The 22891-nt window shown below is 41.5% G+C and overlaps 1 protein-coding gene across 1 annotated transcript in view; it reads left to right on the top strand.

Moving 5' to 3' along the window:
* Positions 1-22891, top strand: part of LOC126100693 (vacuolar protein sorting-associated protein 53 homolog) — a 183231-nt gene that overhangs the window by 33737 nt on the left and 126603 nt on the right. Inside the window, exons 5-6 of the mRNA XM_049911309.1 lie at positions 2039-2184; positions 10537-10752. Of these exons, the coding sequence (XP_049767266.1) occupies positions 2039-2184; positions 10537-10752 (362 nt within the window). The remainder of the gene's footprint in view (positions 1-2038; positions 2185-10536; positions 10753-22891) is intronic.

Raw genomic sequence — 22891 nt, 5'->3', positions numbered from 1 at the left:
CTGTCATGTGTACTGGCCCGGCATCGACTCTGAAATCGCACACATGGTCGCTGCCTGCGGCCCTTGTGCGTCACAGGCCGCCGCCCCGAGGTCATCTTTGTCACCGTGGCCTTCGCCTGAGAAGCCCTGGGAGAGTATTCATGCTGACTTCGAGATACCTTTTTTAGGTACTTATTGGCTTCTCGTTATTGACGCCTACTCTAACTTTCCTTTCATTGTCCGTTGCATGTTGCCTACCACCGCGGCAACCACAAATGCTCTAGCTCGCATTTTCTCTTTGGAAGGCCTTCCCTCTACTCTTGTTACTGATAATGGTTCACAATTTGCCTCTTCCGATTATGCGGATTTTTGTGCCTGTCACAGCGTCATGCACGTCACGGCCCGTCCGTTCCATCCACAGTCAAACGGTGAGGCTAAATGTCTGGCCCGCACATTTAAGGCTCAGATGAGGAAACTCCTGACTTCTGCTGCTGATGATGCGCTCCTCGCTACTTCATCTTCTGCGGCCTTCCACCTCACGGCCGCGGATGCCTTCGCTTGGCCGGTTCACCCCCGGCGACCTTGTATGGGTACGGGGATATGGCAGGTGGCCACAATGGAGTCCTGGCCGCATCTTATGACACTGTGGCCGATGCCTGTATGAAATCCAGGTGGACATGTGTGTTGCGGTGCGTCATTAGGACCAGCTTCAGCATCGTGTGCCAGCAACGCCTGTTCCGGATGCCGCTACACCACCTTTGGCTCTACCTGACGCTCGGGATCCTGCAATCCTTCATTACTCACAACGCAGTCCTCTCACCATCATCTCGGTGCCAGCACAAGAACTGACACCAACAGGAGACGTGCCCATGCAGGAACCAGATGACCACCATCTTTTGGAACAACTCTACTTGCCTCCTTCTCCTACAGACACGGACACGTCGCCCATATCTCCTGTTATAACAACCGGACTTGCCGCAACGGGCAGATTGGTGCATGGGGCCCCAGCAGATGCGACCACCACATCTCCTGTCATTTCGACCCATTATCATCGGGGACACTTCCGTCTGTACGGGAAGCCTCCTCCTCAAGACTTAACAGCCAGTCAAACAATACCTATGGACGTTAGCAATCTACAGGCCGCCTCCATCAAGACATGTGCAAAAACTTCAAAGGGGGAAAAGTGTTGTGACTCGCCGATCTTTCAAAGTGCTGCTGCGCAGTTACACGCGTCCTCTAGATGCGGCGCTGTCTGCCAGCCATGCAGCAGCAGCGCCACCTAAGCGGCCAGCCAGCCAGCGGCCTCTAGGCTCGGACTCAGTTATGATTTGACTGTTACAGTGTACACACGTCTTACTTTGTTTACTTGATCTGTGACTTACATGTTTCGTGTCATCCTTGAAATATATTTCTTCAACTTGAAGTTATAACAATGTCTTCCCTGAGAGCAATGATACCATGGTTAAATAGCATTTCAAGTAATCTCCATGGGCCACTACAAATATGAAATCTTAAAATTACCAAGGATGAGAAGAAATTACCTGACAGTAGTAGGGAAAAGTCACTCATTGCAGTGTTAATTAACATATGCTTTACTTTGTACACACACACGAGCATCTACACATGGGCTCGCACGTGCATGCGCCCCCCTACACACACACACACACACACACATTCTATCCCTGCCTTTCTGATATTTTTCCCTTTTAGAAGTAGTATTTAGTTATTTTAATATTCTTTAACTCCATTTTAGAGTTTACATATTTTTAAAATGCAGAAATTTTCTAGTTTTTTGCTAACCATTTCTTGTGTATTTACAAAAATATTACTGTGTGTATTTGGTATGATATCTCAATTACTAATTTGGACACCGATTGAAGACTGAAATTCCAAAAGGCTGACTAGAAGAACCAAACACTCCTCATGAATGGGCTGACATAATGCTGCTTTCCTCTTAGTTTGGTACTTGTTCTTAATAAAGAAAAACAATACTTTAAAATTGTGAAATATTTTCTAAATTTTAATTAATTATATTTTTTATTTTGCTTTTACTGACTAGGTTAACAAAATACATTTGGAATTAGCAACACAAATAACAGCAGATTTCCGTGATGCTTTTTCTGGTCCTAATGCCAAACATTTTGCACCTACTAAACAACTAGCAGAAGCTTGTCGAGTTGTGTCTGTTCTGGATCCAAAAGTGAAGTAAGTAACAGCTGTGTATGGTATATTAATTGTCAAAAATGCTCATAATATTTTTTCTCTTTTTTAAACTTCATGACATTTTAATGTGTTTATCTTTATAAAGTTTGCTGTTATGTTGTGTGAAGAGTTATCTTGCTTTGATACAACTGCCGTCTCTTGACGAATAATGTTCGAGGACATGGTGGGACAGGGTAGGGCTGTTGGGAGGATTGAGGTGGGTGAGGGGAGTGGAAAAGTAGAGAAGTGGAGAAAGAGGCTGGAGGGTGCATTGACGGAATAGACGCCTGTGTAGTATTGGAATTGGTGCAGGGAAGGAGATAGGTAAGTGGACAGGGACTAGCAAAGGCCGAGGCCGAGGGGCTGTGAGAATGTAGAATATACTGCTGAGAGAGTTCCCACCTGTGCAGCTTAGAAAATGTGGTGTTGGTGGAAAGGATCCAGACGGCACAGGCTATGAAGCAGTCTAAGAAGTGAAGCACATCATGTTGGGAAGCATATTCAGCAACCAGGTGTTCCAGCTGTCTCTGGCCATAGTTTGTCGGTGGCCATTCATGTGGACAGACAGCTTGTTAGTTGCAATGCCCAAGTAGAAAACAGCACAGTGGTTGCAGCTTGGTTTGTAGATCACATTTGAAAGCAGCCACATGATCTACAAACTAAGCTGTAAACACTGTGCTAGGCATGACAACTAATAAACTGTCTGTCCTTATGAATGGCCAAGAGACAGCTGGACCACCCAGTTACTGAAAATGCTGCCCATCATGATGCACTTCACCTTAGTGACTGCTTCTTAGCCTCCACCATCTGGCTCCTTCCTGCCAGCATCAGCTTTTCTGAAATGTGCAGGTGGAATTCATCCTGCAATGTATCCTATGTATTTGAAGACTGGGACCTCGCCCAGTGTTGCTGCCATGCTTGCTGACTGAGGTCATCTGGGGTTGTGCAGAATCACGATTCATCACTGAACACAATGTGATGTCATTCCTCAGCAGTCTACTCATTCCTATCACTGCACTGTTCCAAATGCAGCTGTTTGTGTTGTGGTGTTAATGGCAACCTATTTATGGGACAGAATTCCCTAGTCTTATTACTGCTAGTCTCCAACCAGCAGTGTGGGATTACACAGAATGTTGCAGGGAGTGCATTACTTTTTTTCGAATGGTAGGTACACATGTCAAGGAGTTACAATGTGTGTGGTGCACAATACAATGATCCCCTCTTGTGGTTGTCAGATGAGGTTGATTGGAACACTAACGACGAGATGCCTGCACTCATGTTCCCATGCTGTTCAACATCAGGCTGCTGTTGCATCCAAAAGCTCCACATATTTGGATATTGCACAGTTTGACCATCCAGCCGAATGGGAACTCATAGTGAGGTCCCTTCCAAACTCGTGTCAGATGCTGATAACGCTGCCTCTAACAAGTATGCTGCTTCTCCATGTCCTTCGCAGGGATCGCTCAACATCTGATGCTGTTCACCCCCTTATTAACTCTACCAGCTCTGGTAACAACACTAAACACAAACAATATTAATGCACTCTGTTGCTCATTCTACCAGTGACAGATAATCACAACTCTATTCCTTTACATACCTGCCAATGGTGTGTACATATATGAAGTTACAATGATGTCCAACCATATCTTCTAGGTGCTTCATTTTTTTGTCTAGCCGTGTATAAATGAAAGTAGACGTTTTTACAGATATTTAGTTATACATTAAATGATTTAGTAGAACTGGAGGTGGTAGCGGTAGCACTCATTTGAAATGTATTATAAGATAGATATAAATTATGATTATGAAAATTCTTTATTTATTTACTAATGTTAAAACTGACATAATTAAGCACACACATGTAACTTGTATAACAGCACAGCTTATAAAAAAAATTCAAAATAGGTGACATAGTAGTATAATTGAATGTGTAAATTATAGTATGTTGGAGTAGCTGCTGCATTTCCTAGCAGACAATTTACACTTGGTTTTCACATAGCGTTTTTGTGCTCTATCTAGAGGTACTCCAAAGTATTTTGATGTTATACAGTGATTCAAAAGAATGCTGTCACATGTCAATTGCAGATTCCTTGTTTCCTTCATGTTCTGTAGGTAGGAGATGCAGTCTTCTGTTTTTAAAAGATCGAGCCTTAACTGGGGTGCTTTGTATTATGAACAAAGTTTTATCAATGTTTCTGACTGTTTTCTGTCTACAGCCTCAAGTGTTTTTCAAGTTTATTGATTTGTCATTAAATTATGTTATCTGGTAAAAGTTGGCTCTTTGTGTGTGGTTTTATATGGATGGGAAACTGAACACTGCATTTAGATAGCCCATTTCTTTTCTTTCCTCTCTTTGTTCTTCCTCATTGGCTATACTGTTACTGACAGTCAACAGAGAACTTTTGTATATTATTTCTTGGTTGGCGTGGACTCCTTCATAATCTTGTACACTGTGATTACAAGGAAATGACTACTAAGAGTATTGTATGCATCAGTTAGGTCAGGGACAACAGCTCCTGTTACGTTTTGGTTTGCAAATCTATCTTCAATATATCATGTCAGATGTAGAATTTTTATGTACAGCATTCCCCTTTCGAAAGAGGAGCTTGTCCAGGTATCACGAGTAGTTCAGTGAGCTTTGTCTTTCTTTCTGGTTTATTCCCTCTGGATATTCAAATAGCTGACACAGAAGAGAGAAGATTATTCAATTTTTAGGATCACTTGAATATTTCCCTGATTTAAGGATTGCTATAACTCTATTTTTCCCACATGTTTGTGGCACTTTCCAGGAGTGAATGATGATGTTACATAAATTTAAGCCACCATTCTCTGGTCAGAGGCCCAAAATGTTTTATTTATTGTTGCAAGTATCATCCTGACCTACTGCCTTTCCATTCTTGCATTTATTATTTTCCTTATTCATTTCTTCCATAGTAAATGGCCTTGAAAACACATAAGTTTGTCTGTTATTCTCCATTATGAAGTTTTGTTTTTTCTTCCATTAATTTTAAGATTTTCCTCTTATGAGGGACCAGCAAGTAATTTGATTAGGAGGTTGGTACAGTGTGGTGATACCTTGTGTGGGTCATTGATAATATGCCTTAATTGCTTCCAGGCTTTTTGACCTCTTGGCCTCTTTGTCTGTTATTCTCCATTATGAAGTTTTGTTTTTTCTTCCACTGATTTTAAGATTTTCTTCTTATGAGGGACTAGCAAGTAATTTGATTAGGAGGTTGGTACAGTGTGGTGGTACCTTTTGTGGGTCATCGATAATATGCCTTAATTACTTTCAGGCTTTTTGGCCTCTTGTTGCAGTATCTGTTTTTGCCATCTTTATCTGTTGTCATTACCCACTGATGGCAGCACTCTTTATTTGGTGGCAATGGTTTGTTGTAAAACAGATTATTAACACATTGCTTGTAGTAATGTGAAGTTTAGATTATTCCCAATTAGCCATTTTTGAGTTATACTTTTTCCTGGATGGAACATTTTGCGGTCTAAAAGCAGGAAACAGTCACATTATGGGTCTCTGTCGAGTCCTTACAATACCTTTTCAAATAGATTTCATATATTGATGAGATGCTGTTTCACAGAAAAGTGTAAAATCTGGACTGAAACCACACTTTCATCTTCCACTGTTAAAAAAAGGAATGTGTTTGCTATGGTGTATGGGGGTCAGCTGATTACAATCTCCCTACTGTAAAGTAGATTCTTCAGTCTCACTATGTTGTGAGTAAGAGCATACACCGCACTGATTGTTAGACACCAGAAATGAAGGACACATTCAGTATATTTACGTCATCAGTATTCTGAATGAATAACATACCTTTAGCGGTTACTAAATTGGGAATATTACTGTTTTTCTCAGATCTGCTGAGTAGCAGATAGGCACAACTACTACTCAGCATCTTTGGTGCATGGTGAGTAATGACTACTCTTTTCATAATATTGTTACAAAGGACAAGATAAACATGTAGATGAAGCCAATCATGGTTTGGAATTCTGGCAGCCAGAGAATGGCAAGAACAAAAATCAAGATTTAATGCAAGTCGTTTCATGTTGATGGATTCTTCCATCACTTCATGGTAGAACTATTTTATATTTGACATTACAGCGTGTGATGGGAGAGGGAACTGGGTGGTGGGGTTGAGGAGGCTGGAGCTGAGAACCCCTCTCTGTCCCAACCTCCTCCTTACCCCCACCACCCAGTTCCCTCTCCCATCATGTGCTGCTGCTCGCAGCCTGACCTCAGTAGCCAGAGGATGTGGTCATGTTCGTGTGAGTTACATTTGCGTGAGTGTGTGTGTGTGTCTTTTGTCTATTTTTGATGAAGGAATTGATGGCCGAAAGCTCACTTTCAGACAGTCTTTTTGCTGTGCCTATCTGCAGCTCAGCACGTCTGCTGTATTGAGAGTTGCAACTATCCTTTTCATAATATTGTTACATTCCATCCTGGATTTTCCATTGCGTATCGTATTCTTTGGATAAATTTATTTATTTATTTAGTCAGCTTGTTACAGAGAATCAAGTTATTAAATGAGTTTACCCTTTTGATTTTTTTTTAGTATGTAGTACGGTATGTCAATAAATGCCAAAATGGGGTAGAGCCAGTAATAATCAACATAACGTTTATTTTATTTTTCTATATATTCATCCTTTACATTCACTTATCCCATATCTTTACAAGCCATTGATAGCTGGTAGCAAAGAAGTCCTTTGGTTGCTGTCACACCCAATGTGTAACCTCATCAGCTATGATATCATCGTTTTCAAAATGTCAACCACTCAAATGAAATTTTAGGGACTCATACAGGAGAAAGTCATCGACGGTTAAGTTAGGACTGTAGTGTGGATGTTCCAAGTGTTCCCAACAAAATGCATGTAACAGCTCATGCATTTGTCTTGCAGTGGGAGGATGGCTATTGTCATCCAGAAGAATCAGTCCCTCTATCTGGAGGCCAGGTCATTTGCAGCGAATAGCCTGTTGGAGTTCCCACAGAGTTGTACAGTATGTGGCTACTGTAAATAAGCCATTCATTTTCAGAGATCTATATTTTATGAAGTATTACATGTACGAATACACTCCTAAGACAAAAAGAAAAAAAACAGACTCACAATGGGAGCAAGTAAGTAATTCAGTTTGGCATTGATTAAAAGAGTTGTTGGATGTCCTTCTGAGGGATATTGTGCCAAATTCTGTCCAGTTGCTGGCAGGAGGACTCTGCCCATAATACTTCAATTGGGCAGAGATCCAGCAACCTTGCTGGCCAAGGTAAGATTTGGCAAGTACAAAGACAAGCAGTAGAAGCTCTCACCTTATGTGGGCAGGCATTATCTTCTTGAAATGTAAGTCCAGGATGGCTTTCCATGAAGGACAACAAAACAAGGCATAATCAACATATGGCTGTGCTGTAAGGAAATGCACTGTTTATGACAACCAAAGGGGTTCTGCTATGAAAAGAAATGATGCCCCAAACCATCACTCCTGGTTGTCGGGCTGTATGGTGGGCAGTAGTCAGGTTGGTATCCCACCACTGCCTGGGGCATCTCATGGCATGTCTTCAGCCTGGAGTCTCATTGATTGGAGTAGAATTGTCTTCAGTGGTGAATCCCAACTTGGATTGCACCCAATCACCAGAACTTTCTGAACAATTTTGGTAAATCCTTCATGGTGCACCGTTTTCTTTTTTTGTCTTAAAGCTTGCATTGATAAACAAATAAAACTGTAAACACCAAACTTTACATTTTGCACTCTACAAATGTTCTAAGAGAGTCCCTCTGGTCACACACACACATTCAAGTGGTAGTCAAGTTCATTCCACACCTTATGTAACAACATCCTGTTAGTGATCACCACAGCAGCACTGATGCACTCTCTGAGCTGTTCCAGTGTTGTTGGCATTGAGAGCACATAAACACAGCCTTTAATGTACCCTCAAAGCAAGTCAAAGGGCTTTAGCTCAGGTGACCTAGGAACCCAAGTCATCTTCGCCACTACATCCAGTGCAGTGATGCAGAAGCTTGTCCTTTATGCACCGACCACCATCAGTGTTCTGATGAGGGATTGCCCTGTCTTGTAGGAAAATGAAATTCTTGAAACCAGTAGTCAGTTTAGGAAGCAGCCACAACTGGAACATATCAACATAGGAGGTACCCATCACAGTCATCTCACAGAAGAAAAGCAGCCCATACAACTTTGTCGTGGACTCTACCTAGGAAACATTAATCTTCAAATAATGGAAAATCCAGGATGGAATGTAACAATATTAAATACATCCTACGTTTCCATAAGCCTCCTGGCCTCAGCTTTCGTTAGTCATTGTCCTCACCCATCCATCCCCTTCCCTGTTCCCATTCCAGCACTACAAAGCCCTCATTCCACCATCACACCAAGTCTTTTTTCTTCTCTTTATTCGCTACCTCCCCCCTCCACTCTTCTCCCCTACCCTCCATCTAACTTCACGACTGCGTATAGCTGCCCTACCCTCCTTCCACCTTGTCCCTGTGCGTTCCGCGGCAGCACTTCTCGGTCCCCCACCCCTACCCTACTATCTTTCCCCTGCCCCACCCCAGCCTCCTCCAGCCCCACTGAGTCGCCACTCCCGTCTTGCAGTGTACTGCTGCTCGCAGTGTGGCTTCAGTTGCCAGAGACTGCAGCTGTGTTTGTGAGTTGTGTGTGTGTGTGTGTGTGTGTGTGTGTCTGTCATCTATTTTCAACGAAGGCCTTGCTGGCCGAAAGTTTATTTGTGACAGTCTTTTTATTGTGTGCATCACGACTCCTCATTTCCGCTATATGGTGAGAAACATGAATCTTCAACAAATCTCGTTCATGTACCACAACTTCATGAGGATTTTCATTGTCCCACACTTTCACATTGTGCTGATTAACCTTTCCAGATAAGCGGAAGGTTTGAAGAAAATGTTAAATGGGAGGTTGCTTCTTCACTGAATATCACCTTGGAGGCAAAATGTCTGTTCTCAACTGCTTGCTGCATTGTGATACGAATTTGAAGGTACCAGTTGTAGTGGGATGCACAACGTGATCTCTGTGAGCTTACAGTTCTATTCATGCATCAGTCATATTTGTAGATCTGACACTTTGGAGAATACAAAACTTTGAAAATGATGAATCATTTATAGTAGCTCTGTAAAATGTGACATTCGTAGTCTCACCATGAGGCTGGAATTTTATCACTATAACCACTTGCATGTCCCAAACATTGCAAGCATAAATTTGTAGGCTGATGGAATGGTCTTGGACCTTTTTGTTGTTGGGGACTTGGGATGTTACCTTCCCATAGATGATCATTTGGTTACCAATTGAAATTGGTGAACCCTGTTACGGCTGATGCCATGAGGTCCTCTCTGTCCTCAGAGTACCAAATGAGGTGCTGCAAAGACAGATCCATTTTGTTCATTTGGCGTTTCTCTGACAACATGTGAGACATCCAGTGTGCTCAGACGTTATGAAACTTCAATTGCTCGTGCATGATGTTGCAAGTGGTTGAGTGTGCTCCAGTACATGGTATGTCTTCAATGATCACATACCGGGCATTACAAATGATCTGATTGACATGGTGCAATGTGGTTTCAGGTGCTACCACCGCAAGATGACCAGGTTGCTCTTGATCTCTGATGTTTTGCCTTCCCTTGTTAAACTCCTGGACCCAGCTGAACACAAATAATTGTCACCATACACAGAACACATTTCACGATGTACTTTTTCTGCTGACAGTCCTTTGGCCCACAAGAAACACACTACTCTATCCATGCACTCTCATCTTGCACTGCCTACCATGCAATACCTCCCAGCCTTTATGAGAAGCATACATTTGCTGCAGTCTGCTGGTAAAATATGGCTACATAATTTAAAAATGATTTAAGGTAAGCTAATGTTTGCGACTTATTTATTTACTTACTCTTGTAACCCAATTTTTACTGTGTCTGTACTACAGAGACTTCCAGTTTCATTTACCTACATTCGTATTCCTAATTTCTGTTCATATGTCTCATTATTTTTCAACTCTCTTTCCATCATAGGAATTGGTGTAATTTTTTTCCCTCACATTAGCAATTCTGGCATAGTCACGCCACCATTTTATCGTTATAAAAGGCAACCCTTTTAGCTTCAGTGTTGTCTGAGATTTTGCTGAGAACTTTGTTACCAGGTACCTTCTAGAGGAGTGTTCGTGCACTGCTAAGTGTATAAATGTGTGTGGTAACAAACTGTAGTTGTGAACTAGAAATATATAAAAGCTTGCATATACCACAATGAAATCCAGTTTCACTATGTCAGTAGCATAAACTTTTATCATAATTTTCTGCATGGATGGTTTATAAATATCTATTTATTTTCAGGCGAGACCTCTTGAAATGGTTCATTGGTTTGCAACTGGCCGAGTATTGTCATCTCTTTCAGGAAAACCAAGATACTGCTTGGTTAGACAAAATAGACAGACGGTATGCGTGGCTAAAGAGACATTTACTCGATTTTGAAGACAAATTTGGATCAATGTTTCCTCCAGAATGGGAAGTATCAGAGCGCATCACAGTAGAATTCTGCAATATTACCAGGTAAATATAGTCAAAATGTCATTATTTCATCATTAATACCAGAGATTTCCATAGTTTGCTAACATTATTTGTTTGTTATATCTTTTCTTTAGTGTTTCTTGACAAATGCAATATTGTGGATAAGAAAACAGTAGAAATATTGGGAAAGAAAAATAGCAGATATTTTGGAGAACCAAAATAGTAGATATTTTAGAAAAGAAAAGTCGCAGATATTTTGAAAAGAAAAATGGCAGATGGTTTCACGTATTTTCACTCACTGAATTCTTGCATGGCTCAGTGTCTAAAAAGCTATGAACATTAAGAAAAGTAAAGTTTTCTGTGCAGCAAACTACTGTATAAAGGAGCTTCTTGCATGTGTCATATGTCTGTATCCTGGTTCACAAGTAAACTTACACACACACACACACACACACACACACAGAGAGAGAGAGAGAGACTGATGACCACAGAAGTTAAGTCCCATAGTGCTCAGAGCCATAGCTTCACACACAGAGAGAGAGAGAGAGAGAGAGAGAGAGAGAGAGAGAGAGAGAGAGAGAGAGAGAGCACTGTGGTGTGGGGGTAGCAAAGATATAAAGGCTGGAGAGGGAGGCAACAGCACGGGAGGATAAATATGTGAGTGAAGAAAGATCTCACAGCTGCAAACAGAGGTAGTAAAAGGGTTAGGGGTAATGGGTAGAGGGGAAGGGCTAAGAAAATTTTGCCCTGAAGTGAGAGTAAGAGTTTTGGTCCCAATATTTCACTTGCCTCTCCCAACCCTTCAACTCTCCCATAGTGGTGTTTCTGTTCCACATGGAATTTTCCACAGTTGTACTTATTCAAATAGTTTGTATCATGTAACACAGATCAGGCAAGGTGTTGCCATAACCAGCTCCTTGTACTGACCCTGGGCACGTATTCAGTGTCAACCAACCACCATATCAACTTCACCAAAGATGTCATTTGGCTGCACTACACAGGGGCACGGGGTCAGCCCGCCAGACCTTGGAGCTGCTACTTCTCCCTCAAGTGCTTCCTCAGTTGGCATCATGAGGCTGAGTGCACTCCATTCCAATCCTCCCACCACAGAAAAATCACTGGCAGTACTGGGAACTGAACTCTGATCCTACACATCATGGTCAGATGCACTGATCACTTAGTTACCAAGTTGGACTAGATGGTGCAGTGGTTAAGGCATCTTGGAGGCACATTATTCAAATCCTCATCTTGCCAGCCATAGTAGGATTTTCCTTGGCTTCCATAAATTGATTGAGATGTAAACTGGGATGGACCAGTTCCCCTTCCCATACTTAGCTTAGCCAAGCTTCTGGTATGTTTCTTAAGACACCATCATTCACTGAATTTTAAACTCTGCTCTTCTTCTTTATTTCCTTCTTTTCCCTTCCGTATAAAAAACATTGTTTTTGAAAGGTTGAGATTCAGTTTTGTTACAGAGCATATGATGTTATACAACAGAATTAAGCTATGAAATGTTATAACATTTAGCTGAATGAACACATTGTGACAGACCAAGATTTTTTGCTGAGAAATATTAGTAGGGAATGTTCAACGAAAGTACACGTACTTGTCATCTTGGTTCTGGATGACAATGGCCTACAATTTCACTTCTAGACTACTGCACCATATGTGCAGTCATTGGTGATTGCACAATGACAGCAACACAGAGTAGGACCAATGTTTCACAAGGGTGTCTGTTGGGCCAATCAGCGTCTTTTTTTCTGGAAATTGGATATGTGCAAAGGTGTAGCTTTCCCAGTGTCCTCTCACATCTCAGCACCTCTACTTCGTGCCCTCGCAACCTACCTCCAGTGATGAAGATGCAACTTGAGAATGAATGGCAGTGAGTTGTGTTTAGTGAAGCAAGCACATTCTGCCTTGGTGAGTGGCTTGGTGGCTAAGTGTCAGACTACAAATACAAACAGTTTCAATCTTCGGTTGGTCTTAGAAATTTTTCTGAAATTTATTGGTTCTTTCGACTCTTGCAGTTACTTGTGTACGTGAAAAAATGACGAGTTCCACTATGGTTAAGTTCATGTTAAATGGTAGGTCTCCCTTTAATTAACTGGCTAAGTATCCCCTGTGAATGTTATAATGTACAGATATAGAACAACTTGGGTATTTATGCTTAGAGCAAGATACAAAAATAAAAAAGAAATTATGTGCATAATTGACCACTTTGCACGTAGTATTTTCAGAACACATCTTTCTTAAGTGTTAGATTATGTGGAGAAGATGAGCTCATACAGTTCACACATATTTAGCTTCAAGTAATCATCAACAGAAGAAAAAATACATTTCATTACGGTATTTGTAAGAGTAATAGTTTTATTCCTAATTGTTGGGGTAATTTGTTGAATATTAGCCTGCCCATATTTCTCAACCCATCATGACCTTCAGCTCAATCTTTGGCTCATCACACGAATTTTTGCCTTTAGAATTTGATCATGTGGTTCTCATTTCATTATTTTTATCAGTCTTTTTTACACAAGGAAAAAAGAGTGTTTATATCACACAAGAGCCCCACAATACTGAATGCAGAGCAGAGGCTACCCATCTTTTTAGCGGTACTCTCTATGGTACTCCCACTGAAGTGTACAATTACTCAACGCACCCAAAAGTTTTGTATTTGTTACTTGTTAAGTTTCTTTGTCATCAATTTCAAGGTGTTTCTAGAGTGTAGAATGGTTTCTGTGTGGATATGAGAGTATATGTGCTGTATTGCTTGTGTTTTGCAACAACTGATTCTTGTGCAGCCAGAACAGCAGCCTTTTGGTTCTGTCATTAGTGTTGTACATCAATGGCAGAGCTGATTCAGAGTAGAAGAGAAAATATGTGTCCTCTGTAAACAATGGAGTAGAAGTATTTGACATGTTTAATAGAAGGTCACTGATGAAAATTAGGAATAGGAGAGGTCCCGGTACTGAGCCTTGTGAGATTTCACAACTGTCAGGGCTCAGTCAATTTTTTGATGTCTAGATATGAGATTTTGGTTTTAACTCTTTGCTTTCAAATGTTAATACATGACTGAGACCATCTGTTACATCTATGATACCACATCGTTCTAGCTTCAGAAACAACAGTGAGTAATTAATGAGATCAAAAGCTTTACTTGGGTCACTGAAAGGTTCAGAGGAAAAATCAATTTCACTGATGGGTTTAAGAATGTGGTCACTGAAACTGAAAAGTGCATCATTAAAAACCCTGTTTTTATAAAATCCAAACAGGTGTTTGTTGAGTTATTCCATTTTATCAAGAAATATGGTTTTGTCTACCCTCAGCTTCAAAGTAGGCAAGTCCCTTTCATGCTGAGGTCTTGAGAGACAGGACTTTCCTTTCTAACCCTCTCCAAGCTACCCCCTCCCCCTTGAAAGCTAAATAATGGGTGCATATTGGAGGGGGGCTGTTTACGTAGGGGTGTGATAATTTCCACAGAAAAATCCTGTAATAAATAATGTAGGGTACTACCAAACTCCACACGAGTAAGATGATTTAGTTGCACTTGCAATTTTTAATACTTCTTTTTTCAGTCTCTAGAGTCAGGAAAATCGACCTGTCTGATCATAAATTTTTGTATTATTCTGCTGATACAGTGATTACTGCCATTTAGCTGGATGTCTTCAGGTAAATCCCCTTTGCATTGATTGCAATGTCATGATAGACAACTTCCCAAAAAGCTTTGCTTCTGGTTTGTCTTTTTTGTGGATTCTTTATATTCTTTTTTAAAGTATACTTGAAAATTCATGTCACATGTCTGTTTAACTACTATGTAAAGTTGTTTTTTGATTGGACTGAAGGTGATTATACCCTGGATGAGCCATCCTTTGTAATCATTGCTTCTCAAAGGCTTTTTCTATGTGCCTTATGAGAGGAAAGGCAGTGTTACAACAATGGTATAGAATAACAACTAATATTTTTGCTTTCCTGTCAATGTCCGCCTCAAGATAAATATTTTCCCAGGTCTCTTGCTTCAGCAGGTACTTTATTAAACTGTTGTGACTTTCAATAAATTTTCTGTGTTTTTTGTAAAGAGGTTTGTCCATGAGGGTCTGTTTTATTTTGAGTAAGGCCCTCATGGCCAGAAAACTCATTCGGCAGATTTTGTGAACTGAGTACTGATGTAGATATATACTTAATAAATATGGCATAAACTGAGCTGCAGGAAGCTGGTGCCACTCTTGTATTCATCTTGACCATGTATGTCATACAGAATGTACTTGGCCAGTCAGCTCATGTCACTCATCTGCAAAATATATATTAAAAGCACTAAACAGTTTAATTCTTTTGCCTTTGTTCAAATAGAGGGTCATAATTTCAGCAGAACATAATGCTCAAGGTGTTTCTCATCATTTAGGCAGTTTGTTTTTTGAGTTCACAGGTCTGGCTATTCAGACTGACTAATACACTGAAGCACCAAGCAAACTGGTATAGGCATGCGTACAGAGATATGTAAACAGACAGAATATGGCGCTGCACTTGGCAACGCCTATATAAGACAACAAGTGTCTGTCGCAGTTGTTAGATCAGTTACTGCTGCTACAATGACAAGTTATCAAGATTTAAGTGAGGTTGAATATGGTGTTACAGTCAGCACACAAGCGATGGGAGACAGCATCTCCAAGGTAGCGATGAAGTGGGGATTTTCCCATACGACCGTGAATATCAGGAATCCGGTAAAATATCAAATCTCCGACATCACTGCAGCTGGAAAAAAAATCTGCAAGAATGGCACCAATAATGACTGAAGAGAATCGTTTAACGTCACAGAAGTGCAACCATTCCACAAATTGCTTCACATTTCAATGCTGTGCCATCAACGCGTGTCAGCGTGTGAACCATTCAACGAAACATCATCGATATGGGCTTTTGGAGCTGTCCAGTCAATATTGTCAAAAGCTTTTTCTAAGTTTACAAAGGTTATAAACATAGGTTTGCCTTTCCTTGCCCTATCTTCTAAGATAAGTTGTAAGGTCAGTATTGCCTCGCACATTGCTACATTTCCCAAAATCCAAACTGATCTTCCCTGAGGTTGGCTTCTACCAGTTTTTCCATTCTTCCTTAAAGAATTCATATTAGTACTTGCAACCATGACTTATTAAATTAATAGTTAGACATTATTCACACCTGTCAGCAACTACTTTCTTTGGAATTGGAATTATTACATCCTTTCTGAAGGCTGAGGGTATTTTGCCTGTCTTACACATCTTGCACACCAGATGGAAGAGTTTTGTCATGGTTGGCTTTCCCAACACTATCAGTAGTTCTGATGGAACGCCTTGTACTCCAGGGGCCTTATTTCGACTTAGGTCTTTCAGTGCTCTGTCAAATTTTTCTTGCAGCATCATGTCTCGCATCTCATCTTCGTCTGTGTCCTCTTCCATTTCTACAATATTTCCTTCAAGTTCATCTACCTCATATAGATCATCTCTATACTGCTTCCGCCTTCCAATTTTCCCATCTTTGCTTAGTACTGGTTCTTCATCTGAGCTCTTGACATTTACCGTGTTTACTCGAATCTAAGCCGCACTTTTTTTTTTTTTTTCGGTTTTTGTGATCCAAAAAACCGCCTGCGGCTTAGAATCGAGTGCAAAGTAAGCGGAAGTTCTGAAAAATTTGGTAGGTGCCGCCACAACTAACTTCCGCCGTCGAATATATGTAGCGCTACACAGGCATGCTTTGCAGGCACAAAGATAATTTCTGGCGCCAAAACCTCTGCGTCAGTAAATAAATTAAAAATAGGTGAAAGACGAGTTTTTTCTCCGCCCCGAGTTTCGACCACTACATTTTCATACATTATACAATGAAGTAAATACAAATTCCGTATTGTTCATCTTCGAATGTAGCAGCATTTCAATGTACTACGAAAATCCGACTGGCAAGACTGTTAGGGATGTTTGTCAATATAGCCAACTCTATGTTCTGAATTTTTTCATACCTGTGAGAAGAGATGGTTGCTAACAGGAACTTTTATGAATTGTGAATCACATGCAGTATTCCCTTCACCATAAGAATAATTCGAATATAAACATTTTGCCATGCATTTGTTTCATGTTTGCTGCTATCTCATTTAAATCCTGTCTGCCTAATAAACTACGAAACTAGAGTGAGACAACAGCAAACGTGGAAGAATATACATATCGTGTCATGTTTATATTCATATTATTCGTATGTACCATGCTGTTTAGCGCCCGAAAACCTCAAATAACACACACTATTCCTATGCCTAATAGTGATACAGTCAGAAATGAAGCACGGCAATTGACTAGATTTTTAAATCTACGATGACTCTAATTTCTGTGCAGAATGTTATGTACTAAAGAGGCGTCTGCAAAGATTTTCAACGGAGAAAATTTTTCGCTAAACTCTCGTTCAGAACATCTTCTATCATACGCAGTCTATTATTTGGCTCTTGTAGATCATTATCAAAGAAAGCGGCAGTGTAAGTAAGGACAAATAGCAGTCTCTTGCCATTGTTTCGCTAATGTGACGATTTTTTTTTTTTTTTTTTTTTTTTTTTTTTTTTTTTTTTTTTTTTTTTTTTTTTTAAGCGGCGGTAGCGCGCACAAAAGCATACCATGCCGCGAGTGGCGACAGGCCGTAAACACTCATTATCAGAATGCGACAAACAGTGCATGACACAGTACAGTAATGCATTTTCTGTTTAGAGTGACGTAAACCCCGATAACAAAGAGAACGGCACTTATCAGATCAAAGGAAAGTAAGCAATGAATTCAAACTAGACGAAGCACGTGAAAAAGGAAGGGTACCCGTATAAATACGGACGGAGCGCCTGACGCATAGCAATGGCTACCTGGTAAAGCTTAACTTCTAAGCTTACGACTCGAACCAAACAACTGTAGCTGTATCGCCATTCATTTGACCTAAATTGTGTCTCATATTACAATGGACCAACTTTGTTTCGATTTGGGGGTGCGGCCTAAAACTTTTATCTCCCCTTGAATTTCGAGTCTCAAATTTCAGGTGCGGCTTAGATTCGGGAAAATTTTTTTTTCCTCAATTTCGAGTCTCATTTTTCGAGTGCGGCTTAGATTCGAGTGCGGCTTAGATTTGAGTAAATACGGTATGCATCTGCTTCTCTTTTCTCCAAAAGTCTCTTTAGTTTTCCTGTATGTGGTATCTGTTTTTCTTCTGGTGAAATAACCCTCTAAATCTTTACATTTGTCCTCTAGTGATTCTTGGATAGCTATTTTGCATTTCCTGTCAATCTCATTTTTTAGACCTCAGTATTCCCTTTTACCAGCTTCATGTGCTGCATTTTTATTTTCTCGTTTCATCAATTAAATTCAGTATCTTCTGTGTTATTCAAGTATTTCTACTAACCCTTGTTGTTTACCTGTTTGATCCACTGCTGCCTTCAATATTTCATCTATTAAAGCTACCCATTTGTCTTCTACTGTATTCCTTTCCCCTCTTCTAGCCAACCGTAGCCTAATAGTGGCTCAGGAACTCTCAACAGCCTCTGTTTATTTCATCTTATGTAGATCCCATCTCCTTAATTTCCCGCCTTTTTGCAGTTTCTTCAGTTTTAATCTACAGTTTGTATCCAGTAAATTGTGATCTGAGTCTACATCTGCCCTTGGATATGCCTTGCAATTTAAAAACTCATTCTGAACTCTCTGTCTTACCCGTTATATAATCAGTCTGAAACCTTCTGGTGTCTCCATGTCTCTTCCATGAATACAGCCTTTTTTCATGATTCTTAAACTAAGTGTTGGTGATGATTAAATTAAGCTCTTTGCAAAATATTACCAGGCTGCTTCCACTTTCATTCCTTTCCCCGAGTGCCATATATAAAGGGGATACGTTGTTAGCAAAAAACTCATCTTCGTTCATTTGTTCAAAATCTTAAATCTTCGAAAGTTCATCACAGGCTCCTTTGAAGTATTGTTACAACATTGGAATCAAATACAAGAGTGTTGTTATATACCTACAGGAGCGCCATAAGATTACCAACTACTATTTCACCTTTGAGAGGCAGACATACAAACAGATCATGTGTATGGCCATAGGAACCAGAATGATGTCTTCCTATGCCAACCTTTTCATGGGTCATGTAGAAGGGGCTGAGATCCATAACACAAGCCTTCAGCCCCTGGTTTGGTTTAGGTATATTGGTGACATTTTTTCCGTATGGACTCATGGTGAGGCCAACCTGTTAAAATTCCTGGAATCTCTGAGTACCTTCTCCCAATTAAATTTCACATGGTCCTATTCCGAATTCCATGCTACTGTCCTTGATGTTGATCTCGTCCTCAGTGAGGCCAGCTACATGCTTCTGTCCACATAAAACGTACTAACAAACAACAGTACTTACATTTTGACAGTTGCCATCCTTTCCATGTGAAACATTCTCTATATACAGCCTTGCCATTCGACGCAAATGTATTTGTTTGAATGCAGACTCTTTACAGCATTACACCACCATTCTCACCTCAGCCTTCACTGGAGGTAACTACCCCACCAGCCTAATTCAAAAGCAGGTTTCCCTGGCCATCACATCAAATCATAGTACTGCTGAGCCCTCCAAAAACCAATTTCGGAGCACACCACTTGTCACTCAGTGTTATCCTGGTCTTGAATGTATTAATGAGCTACCTTGACAAGGCCATGACTTCCTAAAATCATGCCCTGATATGAGATCCATTCTGTCTGAGATTTTGTCCACCACACCTAGAATAGCTTTTCATCCCCCCCTCCAGTCTCCACAATATCCTTCTCAGATCCTATGCTCCCTCTGCACTCATCTCCCTACCCTATGGCTCTTATCCCTGTGATCATACCTGCTGCAAGACTTACCCTATGCATCCTCCTACCATCACCTATACCTGCCATGTAACTGTCAAAACGTATACTATCAAAGGGAGAGCCACCTGTGAAATGACACGTCATGTACCAGCTGTTATATAAACACTGTATGGACTTTCAGATCAGCATGACTACCACCAAGTTATCAGTTAGGATGAATGGGCATAGGCAGAGGATATTTACCAGCAACACATAATATCCTGTTGCAAAGCATGCTCTGTAACATGAAAGCACTGACCTTGGTACCTTTTTCACAACACACGCCATGTGGATTCTTCCCCTCAGGCACCATTTTGTCAGAACTCCGTAGATGGGAACTAATGCTACAACATGTCCTTGGTTCTCGCCACCCACCTGGCCTTAATTTATGTTAATTTCTTCCGTCTCAGCATTTATTAACAGTAACTACTCCTTTCATCACTCTGCTTTTAGTTTTCTACATCTTTCATTTTCTGACCCATATGTTTTTTTCTGTCCCCCTTCCATCTCTCTTACATACAATGCACTCAGCTTTTCACTCATATTAACTTGGTCACGATGTTTTAGCAGTAATCTTTGTGGTGCATATTACCCTGTCTTCCACCTTTAAGCTCTCAGGTTTTCAAATCCTGTCAGATGCAGTCCCCAACAGTCAGACTTTCCTTCTCATTCCATCCAGTAAGTCTCCCCTGACCCGGGGTTCTGAGTGACTTTTGTGAATTGTACCCCTTTTCCTAAACATCTCCAGTCTTTTTCCTTCACCCCTCTTCCTTACGCTTCAACCCTTCTAGCGTAAGAAGGAGCCACTGGCTCCACTGGTTCTGAAAGCTTTCATACATAAAACCATTTTTACACTCCTGGAAATGGAAAAAAGAACACATTGACACCGGTGTGTCAGACCCACCATACTTGCTCCGGACACTGCGAGAGGGCTGTACAAGCAATGATCACACGCACGGCACAGCGGACACACCAGGAACCGCGGTGTTGGCCGTCGAATGGCGCTACCTGCGCAGCATTTGTGCACCGCCGCCGTCAGTGTCAGCCAGTTTGCCGTGGCATACGGAGCTCCATCGCAGTCTTTAACACTGGTAGCATGCCGCGACAGCGTGGACGTGAACCGTATGTGCAGTTGACGGACTTTGAGCGAGGGCGTATAGTGGGCATGCGGGAGGCCGGGTGGACGTACCGCCGAATTGCTCAACACGTGGGGCGTGAGGTCTCCACAGTACATCGATGTTGTCGTCAGTAGTCGGCGGAAGGTGCACATGCCTGTCGACCTGGGACCGGACCGCAGTGACGCACGGATGCACGCCAAGACCGTAGGATCCTACGCAGTGCCGTAGGGGACCGCACCGCCACTTCCCAGCAAATTAGGGACACTGTTGCTCCTGGGGTATCGGCGAGGACCATTCGCAACCGTCTCCATGAAGCTGGGCTACGGTCCCGCACACCGTTAGGCCGTCTTCCGCTCACGCCCCAACATCGTGCAGCCTGCCTCCAGTGGTGTCGCAACAGGCGTGAATGGAGGGACGAATGGAGACGTGTCGTCTTCAGCGATGAGAGTCGCTTCTGCCTTGGTGCCAATGATGGTCGTATGCGTGTTTGGCGCCGTGCAGGTGAGCGCCACAATCAGAGCTGCATACGACCGAGGCACACAGGGCCAACACCCGGCATCATGGTGTGGGGAGCGATCTCCTACACTGGCCGTACACCACTGGTGATCGTCGAGGGGACACTGAATAGTGCACGGTACATCCAAACCGTCATCGAACCCATCGTTCTACCATTCCTAGACCGGCAAGGGAACTTGCTGTTCCAACAGGACAATGCACGTCCGCATGTATCCCGTGCCACCCAACGTGCTCTAGAAGGTGTAAGTCAACTACCCTGGCCAGCAAGATCATCGGATCTTTCCCCCATTGAGCATGTTTGGGACTGGATGAAGCGTCGTCTCACGCGGTCTGCACGTCCAGCACGAACGCTGGTCCAACTGAGGCGCCAGGCAAGCCGTTCCACAGGACTACATCCAGCATCTCTACGATCGTCTCCTTGGGAGAATAGCAGCCTGCATTGCTGCGAAAGGTGGATATACACTGTACTAGTGCCGACATTGTGCATGCTCTGTTGCCTGTGTCTATGTGCCTGTGGTTTTGTCAGTGTGATCATGTGATGTATCTGACCCCAGGAATGTGTCAATAAAGTTTCCCCTTCCTGGGACAATGAATTCACGGTGTTCTTATTTCAATTTCTAGGAGTGTATATGTATGTTCTCCTGCTGCCGCTTGGAGAGTGATTTTCTTTTATCTATTCAATTACTTTATAAATATAATAGAGGGAAACATTCCACGTGGGAAAAATATATCTAAAAAGAAAGATGATGAGACTTACCAAACAAAAGTGCTGGCAGGTCGATAGACACACAAACAAACACAAACATACATACAAAACTCAAGCTTTCGCAACAAACGGTTGCTTCGTCAGGAAAGAGGGAAGGAGAGGGAAAGAGGAAAGGATGTGGGTTTTAAGGGAGAGGGTAAGGAGTCATTCCAATCTCGGGAGCGGAAAGACTTACCTTAGGGGGAAAAAAGGACAGGTATACACTCGCACACACACACACATATCCATCCGCATATACACAGACACTAAGGTAAGTCTTTCCGTTCCCGGGATTGGAATGACTCCTTACCCTCTCCCTTAAAACCCACATCCTTTCGTCTTTCCCTCTCCTTCCCTCTTTCCTGACGAAGCAACCGTTCGTTGCGAAAGCTAGAATTTTTTGTGTTTGTTTGTGTGTCTCTCAACCTGCCAGCGCTTTTGTTTGGTGAGTCTCATCATCTTTCTTTTTAGATACAATTACTTTATAAGGTATACAAATACATCTGTTATGCGCATTAATTTTTATTTATTATAAGGCACTTCATTAGATATAAAAAAACACTCATATTTGAATGCAACATTCTTTCAAAATTTCATCTAATTGCTGAAGTACTTCTGGAGTTTTAAGATGCTGAACAAAGGAACATGAGGTTTCTGCTAACATGATGTTCCCTTTATTGTTATATACCACTAGCGCATCCAGCAGTTCTTATATGTAGCCTATGTCTGTCTCAATGCTCATTAGAGTATTGTGTAAAAATTGAAAGTAAATTAGTCAAGAACTTTTCCAATTTATATACATATTACAAAAATATATAGCCTATGTCCACATGTCCATCCGAACATCCATTAGAATGTGATATTAAAATTTGTAATAATTCAGTCAAGAACTTTTTGAGATTTTCTGTAACAACATTTCCGTACACAACTGTCACACTGATTGTTTTCGTTATGAAAA

This window comes from Schistocerca cancellata, chromosome 9 (genome assembly GCF_023864275.1).
Source record: "Schistocerca cancellata isolate TAMUIC-IGC-003103 chromosome 9, iqSchCanc2.1, whole genome shotgun sequence".
NCBI lineage: Eukaryota > Metazoa > Arthropoda > Insecta > Orthoptera > Acrididae > Schistocerca > Schistocerca cancellata.
Note: the sequence above shows the minus strand (reverse complement) of the source record. Positions and strands in the feature narration are given on the sequence as shown.